Raw genomic sequence first — 12,911 nt, 5'->3', positions numbered from 1 at the left:
CCGTAACGACCGTCCTTAGGTTGCTAGCTGAGAGGAAGAGCTTGATTTTTTTTATTATTCTAAGGACCATGAAGCAGGATGAAGTCACATGGTTCACTTGGTCCTCCATAGTGACTTTGTTGTCCACTAAGACTCCCAGATTTTTGGCTTTCCTGGAAGGTATTGGGCAAGATCCCAGCTCTACCGGCCAACAGTCTGGTGTCCAAACCCGGGGATTGTTGCCGAACTTTATGACCTCCGTTTTAGCTAAGTTAAGCTTTAGACAATTGGCTGACATCCAGATGGAAATGGAGCTCATGCATTTCTGAAACCTTTCTCCTGCCTCTCTTTCCGCTCCCTCCCTAAGCGACAACACAATCTGTGTGTCATCAGCATAGGAGGTGAGCTGGAACCCAAATGACCGGATGATATTGGCCAAGGAAACCACATAGATATTAAAAAGGGTAGGGTTCAGAGATGAGCCCTGTGGCACCCCACTAGGGAGCGAGAAGGGGTAAGAAACGTTCCCATCGAGATCCACGGTCTGGGACCTATCTGCCAGAAAGGAGTGTAGCAGTTTCCTTGCTAAACCCTTAACTCCAATGTCCGCGAGCCGATTCAGCAAGACCCCATGATGGACTGTATCAAAGGCCGCGGATAGGTCCAGGGGGATTAAGATGGCACTTCCTCCCCTATCCACGGCCTCTCTGATCTCCTTCATAGATTTTATTAAAGTCAGCTCAGTACTGTGAAAGGCTCTGAACCCGAACTGTGAAGGGTCTAAGGAATTATTAGCTAAAATGAAATGTATGTCACATGCCAGGAGACATCCAGGCCTCTTCATAATTAGGGTTGCAACCGTTTCAGGTGCGTTGCTTGGCCGCCTAGTGATACTTCATCTACTCCAATCCCCAAGGAGTTACCGCCGTTGAGCCACTTTCGGATGCTACCCAGCCGAATGCGCAATCCCGCCAATGTCAGGGTGTCCCTCAGTTTGTCCCTCCGGGCACCGCTGATTATGGGGCGAGCTGATGCATAGTGTTTGCGGCCGCTATGGTGCAAGTCAGCCAGGGCAGCCTACAAGTGTCGCCAAACAGTTTACAAGGTTTAGCTGTCCTTTACATGCGTGTTCACCGGGGGGGGGAGCACAAAGATCTCAGGTACCCCCTCGTCTCTCTTCAAGTCCAAGGCAGCCCCAGCATATAATTAGGACCACCGCGCCCCCCCACTCACCGCCAGCGCCCGGTGCCCTGTTCGTATCACTTCATCAACTCGGGAGCGAGGGCCGCAGATGCCGAGCCGTCTTCCGCGGCGCTCACAGGCACCTATTCCCGCTCAACAGAGGTGCAGGGTGCGCCTTCCTCCTGCTCGTAGACCAACAGTTCGTGCGGCCTGGATGTCACGTGTGCAGCCGCGGGCTGACCCAGCCTCTCAGGCCGGCGCTTGCATGTGTGAAGCTCCACAGGGCTCTCCTGGTTAAACTTCGGCAGCACTTCTCGGGCGCAGGGTGCAGCCGATTTGCGCGATTTCCACCATGCAGCAACCGGAGGGGCAGCCAAGTCAAATGGACGCCTTAGATTCCCTTAAAGATGTCTTGTAAAAGGATAATTATAGGATAATGTCCGCCGGGCAGCGAGAGCCTCACACAAAGGCGGCCATTCGCAAGTGCACCACCTAGTGCCCCCAGCCCCTGAGGGTCTTACATGTGAACTGCCTCAAACCCAACTTTGAGAGGACTGATGTGACAATGCTCCTGGCTACAGATGCTGGAATGGAAGAGGAAAGTGACCCTCTTCCTTACCTCCTGGCAGCCAAGGAGCAAGACTGGTCAGTGGATGGTGTGGTCCTCTCACCCACCCTGACCCCAGAACAGCAGAGGGACTGTCGCCAGGTGTTGGGTCAGTTTGCCTCCCTGTTCTCTCTGACCCCAGGTGTCACCAATTGGGGCGTCCATGATGTGGACACTGGAGACAGTCTACCTGTGAAACAGAAATTTTACAGGGTAGCTGACAAGGTCAGGGCCAGCATCAAGGAAGAGGTTTCCAAGATGTTGGCGCTAGGGGTAATTGAGCCCTCCAGCAGCCCTTGGGCTAGCCCAGTGATATTAGTGCCAAAAGCTGCTGCGCCCGTTGCCACTCCAGCACTCCGGTTTTGTGTGGACTACCGTGGGCTCAATGCGGTCACTAAGATTGACGCACACTCCATCCCCAGAGCTGATGAGCTCATTGATCGGTTGTTAGCTGCCCAGTACCTCAGTACGTTTGACCTAACATCTGGGTATTGGCAGATTGCCTTAACTGAGGGGGCCAAAGAGAGGTCTGCGTTTTCAACGCCTGTGGGGCACTTCCAGTTCCGTGTCATGCCCTTTGGGTTGAAGAACGCCCCTGCCACATTTTAGAAACTGGTCAACCAGGTACTGTCCGGGCTGGAGGAATTCAGCACCACATACCTGGACGACATTGTTGGGTTCAGATCCACATGGCAAGAACACTTGCAACACCTCTGTGAAGTGTTGAAGGCTCTGCAAAGGGCAGGCCTCACTATCAAGGCCAGTAAGTGCCGGATAGGGCAGGGATCTGTGATGTACTTGGGACACCAGGTAGGGAGCGGCCAGGTGGTGCCCCTACAGGCAAAGATTGATACCATTCTGGCTTGGGAGCCCCCCAAGAACCAGACAGAGGTGAGAGCCTTCTTAGGTCTCACCGGGTATTACCGACGGTTTGTCAAGGGATATGGCACCATTGTTGCCCCCTTGACAGAGCTGACTTCAAGGAAGCAGCCCAGGAGAGTGAATTGGACCGATGCCTGTCAAACAGCTTTTGATGCCCTGAAGACTGCCATGTGCACAGAGCCTGTGCCCAAGGCACCTGACTTCTCCAGTGAGTTCATAGCGCAGAAAGATGCTTCAGAGCATGGTGTGAGAGCAATACTCTCACAGATCAACGACGAGGGCTTGGACCAACCTGTAGCTTTCATTAGAAGAAGGCTACTTCCCAGGGAACAGAGGTGGAGTGCAATTGAAAGGGAAGCTTTTGCTGTGGTCTGAGCTCTGAAGAAGCTGAGGCCCTACTTGTTTGGGACTCACTTCTGGGCTCAGACAGACCACAGGCCTCTCAGATGGTTGATGCAAATGAGGGGTGAGAACCCAAAACTGTTGAGGTGGTCCAGCTCCCTACAGGGAATGGACTTTGCGGTAGAACACCGCCCTGGTACAGAAAACGCCAACGCTGATGGTCTGCCCAGGTTTTTCCGCCTTAGTGAAGAGAACTCCTGAGAGGGTAGGCAGTTCTCCCAACTTTCAGCTAGAGGGGACACGCGTTAGACCTGGCGTCTTTGGCGTTGTTTCCCCTGTCTTTTTGCCTCTACCTCCTGTATATTTGACGCTGTGCTGGTTTTCGTTTTTGCTGGTTTAGATGCTTTGGGAACTTTGCCACTGCTGATCAGTGTCAAAGTGCAAGTGCTCCCTGAGTAAATTGTAATTGTGATTGGTTATACTTGATTGGCATATTTGTGTTACCAGGAAGTCCCTAGTAAAGTGCACTGAGTGTGCCAGGGCAGGTGATTCAAATGCAACTAGTGGGCCTGCAGCACTGATTGTGCCACCGACATGAGTAGCCCTAAAATGGTTTCTCAGGCCTGCCACCGCAGTGCCTGTGCGCAGTCTGTGGACTGGCATGTCAACCTGGCCAGTGTCCCCACTGACCAGGCCTAACCCTTCCCTTTCTGTACACATTGGACACCCCTATGGAAGGCCCAAGGTACCCCCCTGGGCAGGGTTCAGTGTGTATGAAAGGTAGAGCATATACTAGTGTGGGTGACATGCTCTGGTAGTGGATAACAGCCATTTTCATGTTTCACTATTGTAAGGCTATCTTGCCCATATCTATAATGGAAAATGCTGTGTATAATGGTTACCTGCATATCTTCCCATAGGAGCAAGATAGGACATAAGTCTGGTATCCCTGAACTCAGAATTTAATAACACATCTTTTAGGAAAGATGTTTTTTAAATCCTGTGTTTGAAAACAGCACTTTTAGAAAGTGGCTGTTTTCTTGTCTGACCTTTCTGTGTGCCTTGGCCTGTTTGTGAATTGACTGTCTGGTTTGTGAGTGACAGGAGCTGGGTGGCTCCCAGAGGCTGAGTGGGTCATCCCTGGGCTGAATAGGTTCATCTGCATCTGGGTGGTGGGAGGGGACAGCACCTGGGTCTGAATAGAGCTCTGCCTGCCTTCCACAATGCTGGCTCCACCTCCTACTGGGCGGCTGACGACCCTGCCTCTCTCTCTGAAAGGAAAGAAGCCAGGAAAACAAAGTGCTCAAGGAACACCCAGAACTGGTTGTTCCTTGACTCAGAGCCCTCCTGCACAAAGGGAACAAATACTTTTTGGGTTATGAGTATAGGACCCCAGACTACAGAAAGTTAGATCATACTGGAATCAAGAAGGAACCTCTGCCAAGGAGAAAGCTGTAAGACTGAAGAGGAAGGACTGTCCTGCTGTGTGTTTGTGGGCTGACCTGCAGTTGCTTTGCTGCCAAGGACAGGGGAAGGACTTTGTTGGTGCTTAGTCCCCTTGCTTGAAGAGATCTCCAAGGGACTGAAGACAGCTGGCCTCCTGTTAAGAAGTCCCAGGAACAAAAGGACTTCACCCCTTTATTTTTAGACACCAAAGACATTGACCATGCAGCTGCATCGCCCATTAGATAAGACAATATGAATGACACCTTTGACTGCTCCTCAGAAAAAATGACTGACCTGCATAAAAAATGTAGTGAACATTGGGTTAAAAATATTTGCGCCTTCTGAGGATCCCCACCAAATCTTTCTGGAGGAGCTAAAGGAATGATTGGTGAGACTGCATGATTTACTTGAGTTGCTACTTCAGAGGGAGATTGAACACCTGAAAAAACTTGAGGACCCTTAACTCCTGATCCTGACACCATCCCTGTTGTGAATTCTTCTAATTTTTGTCTTACTTGAATTGACTCTTGACTAGGTCTTCTAATTTCTGCTCTTAATGCCTTATTTTCTTCAACTGAATCATTTAATTGCTTCTGCATACCATCTAAAATGGTAGCTAAAGCCTTCAAATCTATTCCCTCAGCCATCTCGCTCAGGAGGAGATCTGATTCCTCAATGAAGAGGTGGCACTTCAATCTGTCAGATCGTGGTTGGGCGATCTCCTCAGAAGCTGAAGACTGTTCCCAAATCCCTCCAACGAACGCTAAGAGCAGGCTAACAAGACTGCTCCCAACCTCAGCCCGGGGAAAAGGGGGATGGGAATAACAAACAAGAGAGACTGCCTCAGAAAATGGCCCTCCTCCAAGATGTGGGTCTGGTGCCTGAAATAAAACACAACCAATTAATTCTGTCCCTAAACTTCTATATTACATTTTAATATGAACCTACTATCTCTGTCCCTAATTACCTTTAATACTCTGAGGATAGCCTCTCTCTGTTGAGTATATTGTACTTCTCATTGACTGGAAGAATACTCAATTGACTTGATACACAAATATGAGAGAAGTTTTCAATATGCTAAAGATATTTTTTCAGTGTCATTCAGAAGAATTACATTTTCAATGTGAATATCACTTGAAGCCTTCAACTCAGAGTTCAGGAATATTTCTTTTAAATGTTCCAGATGGAGTCTTCACTAGTTCTTTCTGTCAGGATATTGTATTCTAAATTAGCTTCTAAACTGTTGCTAAACTTTTTTACTGCGTTCCAAAATATACAATAAAAGTCATTCAATTAGGAATTGTCTCTCATGCGCTTCTGAGTTTTCTGAGTTTTCAACAAAAGGCAGAATGAGATTTTATATTGAATTGCTGAGGAAACAAGTCTCTGCTCAAAAGCGCTACTGGAATGCTGACAAGCGTGTGTACAAGTCTCTGCTCTAACGTGCTACTGGAATGCTGACAAGCACGTGTACAAGTCTCTGCTCGAACGCGCTACTGGAATGCTGACAAGTGCGTGTACAAGTCTCTGCTCAAACTCGCTACTGGAATGCTGATAAGCATGTATACTGAAGCGATAAAACTTTTACTTGAGAATTTGAAGGTAACTTCTCTTCACTGAAGTTGACCCTCACTCCACACACACTGAATCTCCGATACCTGTAGTCTTCTTCTGTCTTACTGTCACCGATCTGAAGAGAAATTCGGCAACCGTGAGAATTCACAATCTTAATATAAATACATAAACACAAACAAGACTTTGACTATAAACCGCGCTGCAAGATCAAGCGCTCTTTGAAGAAATATCACTATGGCAACAATTCTGCGCTCTGAAGAGAAGTTCTGTCTGAGCGAGAAGAAACGCTACCGCTCCTGACTGGAATTACAGTTGAAGTGCACCGCTAATCACTCGCGCATGCGTATTAATGTCTTTTGGAGAATCTCGCAACTAACATCTAGACCGAGAACCCCAAACAGGAAGTGCCTGGAGTTCTCTTGATGTGGCAAATTGGCAACTCTTGTATCCTCCCCAATATGCTTCGTAAAATTGCCTTCCACACTGGATTTAACCTTCTCCAATGTGGATATATCTTCATTTTCTGTTTTTTCTTCTCCGTGATCACAGTAGAACAGGAGCTTACAAGGGGAGTCCTGACACCTGAAGAGAGCTGGCCTCCTGTTAAGAAGTCCCAGGAACAAAAGGACTTCACCCCCAGCTTCCTGCCTGAACTCTGCTGAGAGAGTTCTGCCCTTCCTGGAGTGCTGAGTCCGAATGAGGGGCCTCTGGAAGTTGTGCCTGCTGTTTGGGAAGCTGGACAAGGAGAAACTAAGACAATCTGCAAATGTTCGCGCATCGCTCGCTTGCGGTGCGCAACCCCGACAGTGCGAAGAAATTCCTGCCGCCGCGAAGATCGAGATTGTCGCAGCACCTGTTGTCGCTGCAAGATACGACGCTCCCTTCGCTTGCGGAACGCATCGTTCCGGTGCGGGAAGATTACTGTCGCTGCGAACATCGTCGCAGAGCCTGTCATCGCTGGGTGAGAATGCCGCAACGCTTGCTTGCGGACCGCATCACGTCGCTGAGAACATCGTCGCAGAGCCATCGCATCGGGATGCCGCAAGAGGAGAAGATCCACCCTGCGCCGCTCATCGCCGCCGCACCTGAGATCGTTGCCGTGCCAAAGGTCGTCTAATCATGCCTTTGTAAGACGCTTCCTACGGAACCTGCGCACCGGAATCCATACAAGGTATCGCATCCCTCCCCATACAGAGCGGATTAGTCGCAACACGCCTGCTGCGTCCAGCGGGGCTGTCGCATTGCCTCCCCAGGGTCTGAGGAGTGACGCATCCCTTGTTTTTCAACGCTGCAGCTTTCACTTGGAACTTTTGTCGCATCTAAAGGTACTTTTGGCTAAACGGGACGCAACTGTGGCTTATTTTGACGCAAACCCTAGAACACTTTTAAAATCATATTCTTGAACTGTGTATGTTGGATTTTTGTTGTTTGGTCTTGTTTAGTTTAGATTAAATACGTTTATTTTTCTAAACTGGTGTGGAGTCCATTTGTGGTGTTTTCACTGTGTTACTGTGAGTGTTGGTACAGATATTTTACACATTGCCTTTGATAAGCCTGTCTGCTCGTGCCAGTCCACCAAGGGGGTGAGCAGGGGTTATCTAAAGTGTGTATCCCCCTTACCCTGACTAGAAGCAAGGGTCCCTATTTGGACATTGGTACCTACCTCTGCCAACTAGAGACCCCCAGATCTAACATGTCCAATCCCATTTCTGCTGCCAAGTCTTCTGCCGGCCTTGTGTGTTGGGTTCCTCCATGTAATTCATCCAAGTCCTGCATCAATGCTAGATCGTCCTCTGGTAGAGATTCTAAAACTGGAGTATTAGAATCGGTGCCTTGTATTTGACCCGGTTTTGTCTTAAAGTATTTCTGTAGTTTCCGTTTTCTGATGAAAAGGAAAAAGTCAATCCTGGTTTGAGCGTAATCAAAGTTGGTTGTAGAGCAGAAAGATAGTCCCAAAGCAAAAAATGTTTCTTCTTCTTTATTTAAATCCATGTCTGAGAGATTAGTTACATGTGTCATCTACAAATTGGTCACTGATCATTTTCTCTGTGTCTGTTTTGTTATGTCTTTGTATTGCCCTCCCCAGCGTCTACTTTTTCTATTGTTCTTCCTCTTCCTTTTCCCAGTTTGTCTTTTCGTTGTGGTCCATGTATGTGGTCCATGTCCACAAACTCCATTGTAATGTCCTCCCACTTCTACAGAATAAAACGAGTATTCTCTGCCCTGGCCTCAGACATAGAGTTGCCCGAAAGAAAAAAACTGTTGATGAAATGTAGTACACCTATGTAATTTGTTATGTGTTTTAGATAATTGAATGACATAATATTCATTAAACAACACGCAAATAAAAGGGTATCCTCATTCTCTTTAAAGTGCCCTATCTTTTGTGTTTTTTGGTTCAAGAGCCATCGTAAACATGGTTCAGAAATGCAACTCTTGAGCTGAGTACAATATTAAAATATGTGTATACAAAACGTTATTTCTGTTGTACGACCATAAAAGTGCGACGGACAATACAACTCATACATAAAAAATTCAAATTGAGATGAAACATGGGACCAGAAAAATGCTATGTACAATACGGCTCATTAGTGAAAGATTTAAAAAGGTTAAAACTTGAGGTGTATGGCGAGAGCCTATTAGGCTAGAGTCAGGTTTGTAATTTGCATGCTAAAAAACCCTCTATCTGGTACTAAAATGCATAGCGTCTGTCACAATAATAAAGTCCGTTAAAACCCTTCCTATTTGTTTCTGTTTTTTAGTTGCTGTACTCAACTATCCTGCGAGGCCACCTTCTTGTTCTTCTGTGCCTGTGCCCAAACTCCGCTGCAGCTTCCTGGTTTCCCAAAAGCCTCCCTTGTGACGTGATTGAATCTTCTGATGATGCTTCCTTACTTGTGGACTGTGCTGATCGCCGCCTGACAGAGGTTCCAAGGGAAATTCCCACCAACGTCACTAATTTGACTCTCACAATTAATCATATACCACATATTTCAAAGAAGTCCTTTCTCCGTCTCCAGCAGCTGGTGGAGATTGATTTCAGATGCAACTGCGTTCCTGTGCGGTTGGGGCCAAAGAACCACGTGTGCACTGAGAGACTTTATATTGAGGACAACAGCTTCACGTCACTCATGTATTTAAAATCACTATATTTAGATGGGAACCAGCTCTTGGAAATTCCTCGCGGACTACCTTCACACTTGCAATTACTAAGTCTTGAAGCGAACAGCATTTTTTCAATAACCAAGGGCAATTTGACAGATATAGTAAATCTAGAAATCCTCTACCTGGGCCAGAACTGCTATTATCGCAATCCCTGCAACGTGTCATTTTATATTGAGAATGATGCCTTTTACAGTCTCACAAATTTATCAGTTTTGTCTTTAAAATCTAATAATATAACACAGGTTCCTGGCAGGTTACCATCAACTTTGAAGGAACTCTATCTTTACAACAACGTTATTCAATCTATCAGAGAAAATGATTTTCAAAATCTTTCGCACTTGGAAATTCTTGACTTGAGTGCCAACTGTCCACGGTGTTACAATGCACCTTATCCTTGTATCCCCTGCCCAAACGATGCAGCAATTGAAATTCACATTGAAGCATTTAGCTCCTTAAAAAATCTGAAAATTTTGCGTCTTAGGAGCAATTGTTTGCGTAAAATACCAAACACCTGGTTTACAAACACTAAAGAACTACAAGTATTAGATCTTTCCCAAAACTTTTTAGCACATGAAATGGGAGAGGCCAACTTTTTGAGGCTCATTCCCAAACTTAAGGAGCTAGATTTTTCTTTTAATTATGATCTGCAAGTGTATCCTGTATTTATGAAATTGTCAACTACATTTTCCTCTTTGTTGTCCCTAGAACGTTTCCGGGTAAGGGGGTATGTGTTTAAAGAACTTGCCATAGAACATCTTAGACCACTGATCCCGCTCAAAAATCTAACACTACTCGATCTGGGTACAAATTTTATTAAGGTTGCAAATTTGAGCCTATTTCAGGACTTCCCTGCTCTGGAATTTGTAGACCTATCTTGGAATAAAATATCTCCATCCAGTGAATCTGATCAAGGTTCTTTTTCAAATTCCAGAAATTCTGAGAACTATTTCGGCAGTGCACGGCTTCAGGACACACATTACTTCATGTATGATGAAAATGCACGCAGATGCAAGAGCAAAGACAAGGAGAACATTCCATTTATTTCTTTTGTAAAGGAGGACTGTCGTGACTTTGGAAAAACCTTAGACCTTAGCATCAATAACCTTTTTTTCATCAACGCCAAAGATTTCCAGCATGTCTCCTCTTTCAAATGTCTCAACTTGTCAGGCAATGCCATTGGCCAGTCTTTGAATGGTAGTGAACTTCAGTACTTAAAACAGTTAAAATACCTGGATTTCTCAAACAACCGACTTGATTTTTTGTTTGCAGCTGCCTTTAAAGAACTGACAGATTTGGAGGTGCTCGACCTGAGTAATAACAACCATTATTTTCTGGCAGAAGGTATCACACATATGCTCAATTTTACCAATTATTTGCCCTCTCTGAAGAAACTGCTTTTGAACAGGAACGAAATCTCCTCCTCCACCAATAAATGTATGAATAGTTCGTCTCTGGAAATATTGGAATTTAAGGGAAACCGTCTTGATATTCTATGGAGAGATGGAGATGCAAGATATCAATCCTTCTTTAAGAATCTTAAAAAGCTAAGAAAATTAGATATTTCCTATAATTCCTTGAGTTTTATTCCTCCAGGGAGTTTTGAAGGCATGCCTCCCCAACTTTCAGAGCTCTGCTTGGCCAACAATAAACTTACGTCGTTCAACTGGGGGCAACTTATCTTTCTGAAAAAGCTAGAAGTCTTGGACTTGAGCAACAACGAGCTAGTCAATGGACCACGTGAGTTGTCCAACTGCACGTCCACAGTTACTAGGCTAATTTTAAAAGGTAACAAAATAAAGAAACTAAAAGAGCATTTCCTGCGTGGCGCTTTCCAATTGCGCTACTTGGACCTCAGTGATAACAGCTTAACTACAATCAATAAGTCCAGTTGTCCAATGGATGTGATCGCGAAACTTGACACATTGATCCTTCAGGGTAATCCTTTTAAGTGCAATTGTGAAGCAGTTTGGTTTGTGTGGTGGTTAAACCAAACAACTGTCTATGTCCCCCGCCTTGCCACAGACGTTACCTGTGCTGGCCCTGGGACACATAAAGACAAAAGCTTAATTCTTCTGGATCTTTATACCTGTGAAGAAGATCTTCCGCTTGTTGTACTGCACTCTGTCTCAGCATCAATAATTATTTGCATTATGGTGATCGCTATCTCAAACCACTTGTATTTCTGGGACATTTGGTACAGTTACCACTTCTGTGCGGCCAAATTAAAAGGCTACCGCCGTTTGCCTTCCTCAGGCAAATGCTATGATGCCTTCATTGCCTATGACACACAGGATGTGCCTGCATCTGAATGGGTTTATAAAGAACTAGTTACAAACCTTGAAGTCCATGGAGGAAAACAGATTAATTTGTGCCTGGAAGAAAGAGATTGGGTTCCGGGGCAAGCAATTTTTGAGAACCTCTCTGAATGCATACGCATGAGTCGAAAAACTGTGTTTGTGCTTACAAAAAAGTATGCACAAAGTGGGCATTTCAAGACAGCGTTCTACATGGCACACCAGTGTCTAATGGATGAAAATGTGGATGTGATTATCTTCATATTTCTAGAAAAGGCCCTGCAGAATTCTAAATATCTCAAGTTAAGAAAGAGACTATGTAAAGGTTCGGTTTTGGAATGGCCTACAAACCCGCACTCTCAGTGTTACTTTTGGCACTGCCTGAGAACCGCACTACAAAGAGACAATCACATGACCTATGACAAACTTTTCAAAGAGATTGCTTAGACCAGTCAGTTTTGTCTTCAGAAAGATCCATGTATAACTACTTATAACATGCTATCACTAAAAGAGCGAGCGAGCTGGTATTTGACTAAAAAAATAATGTTTGTCTGAGAATCGGACTCATTATCAATTCAAATATTCAATGCCTCTGATTAGTAACTTTCTGCAAAAAATAAAATGACTATCAAAACTGGAAATAAATTCTATTCCAGGCTTCCACAAATATCCTTTATCCGAACTCTTACTGCTGCAGGTGTTGGCAGATGACACAAAAAAGGGATGGGGAGATAAAGTGTTTTAGTCTTTACACATTATGGTCATGAGCGGAACCTTGAATGAAAATTTCTGCATCATGATAGCAAAATTGTCAACATCTTAAAGCCTTATCACGAGTAGAGATGTGAACGGGGAGGAATCCCTGCACCTGGTAATTTCTGGTACCATTGGGATTAGTAAATCCTATGTACGATATTCCCCCCCCCACTATGAGTTGGGATAGCCAGAATATGGAAGAACTGTGGACATTTTTAGGGCTTATTACGATGCATTAGGAAACGGCTCTGACCCTCGGTCTGAGCCATTCCTAAGGATTCGTAATCACCCGGTCGGATTAATTTCTGCCCGACCCAATATGATGATGTCGGTTGGAAAGGAATCCGACCGGTCATTCCAACGGGCTCGGAGAGCCCGTCTGCCAGTCGGAATGATTTCAGCAATCCCAAGGGTGTCTCTTTCTGCCCAAGGGATTACATTGTCGGATTCCGACAGCCTTTCTCTGCCAGTGTTTTGGACACTTAAAGGTTGTCGGAAGTCGACTTTGGGGGGCCCTATGGGTGCACAGCCTCCGAATGGAGGCCGAGGGGCCACAATGTTGATCCCTGCACCTCTTTGTTATATAATGAGAGCATGCATTCCGGTCGGAATGCATGCTCCCATTGTAGAAACAGGAGTGCGACCGAAAAGTGTTCAGTCACATCCTAATTGGTCAGTCGGGA

General features: G+C 45.6%; 1 protein-coding gene across 1 annotated transcript in view; it reads left to right on the top strand.

Annotated features, from left to right (window-relative positions):
* LOC144773077 (toll-like receptor 7) overlaps nt 1–12,139 on the top strand; it is a 148,133-nt gene extending 135,994 nt beyond the window's left edge. Inside the window, exon 2 of the mRNA XM_078657868.1 lies at nt 8,776–12,139. Coding sequence (XP_078513994.1) covers nt 8,776–11,919 — 3,144 coding nt within the window. The 3' untranslated portion in view covers nt 11,920–12,139. The remainder of the gene's footprint in view (nt 1–8,775) is intronic.
* The last annotated feature ends 772 nt before the right edge of the window (nt 12,140–12,911 follow it).

This window comes from Lissotriton helveticus, chromosome 8, assembly GCF_964261635.1.
Source record: "Lissotriton helveticus chromosome 8, aLisHel1.1, whole genome shotgun sequence".
In the NCBI taxonomy this organism is placed as follows: domain Eukaryota; kingdom Metazoa; phylum Chordata; class Amphibia; order Caudata; family Salamandridae; genus Lissotriton; species Lissotriton helveticus.
This window is presented reverse-complemented; position numbering and strand designations above follow the sequence as displayed.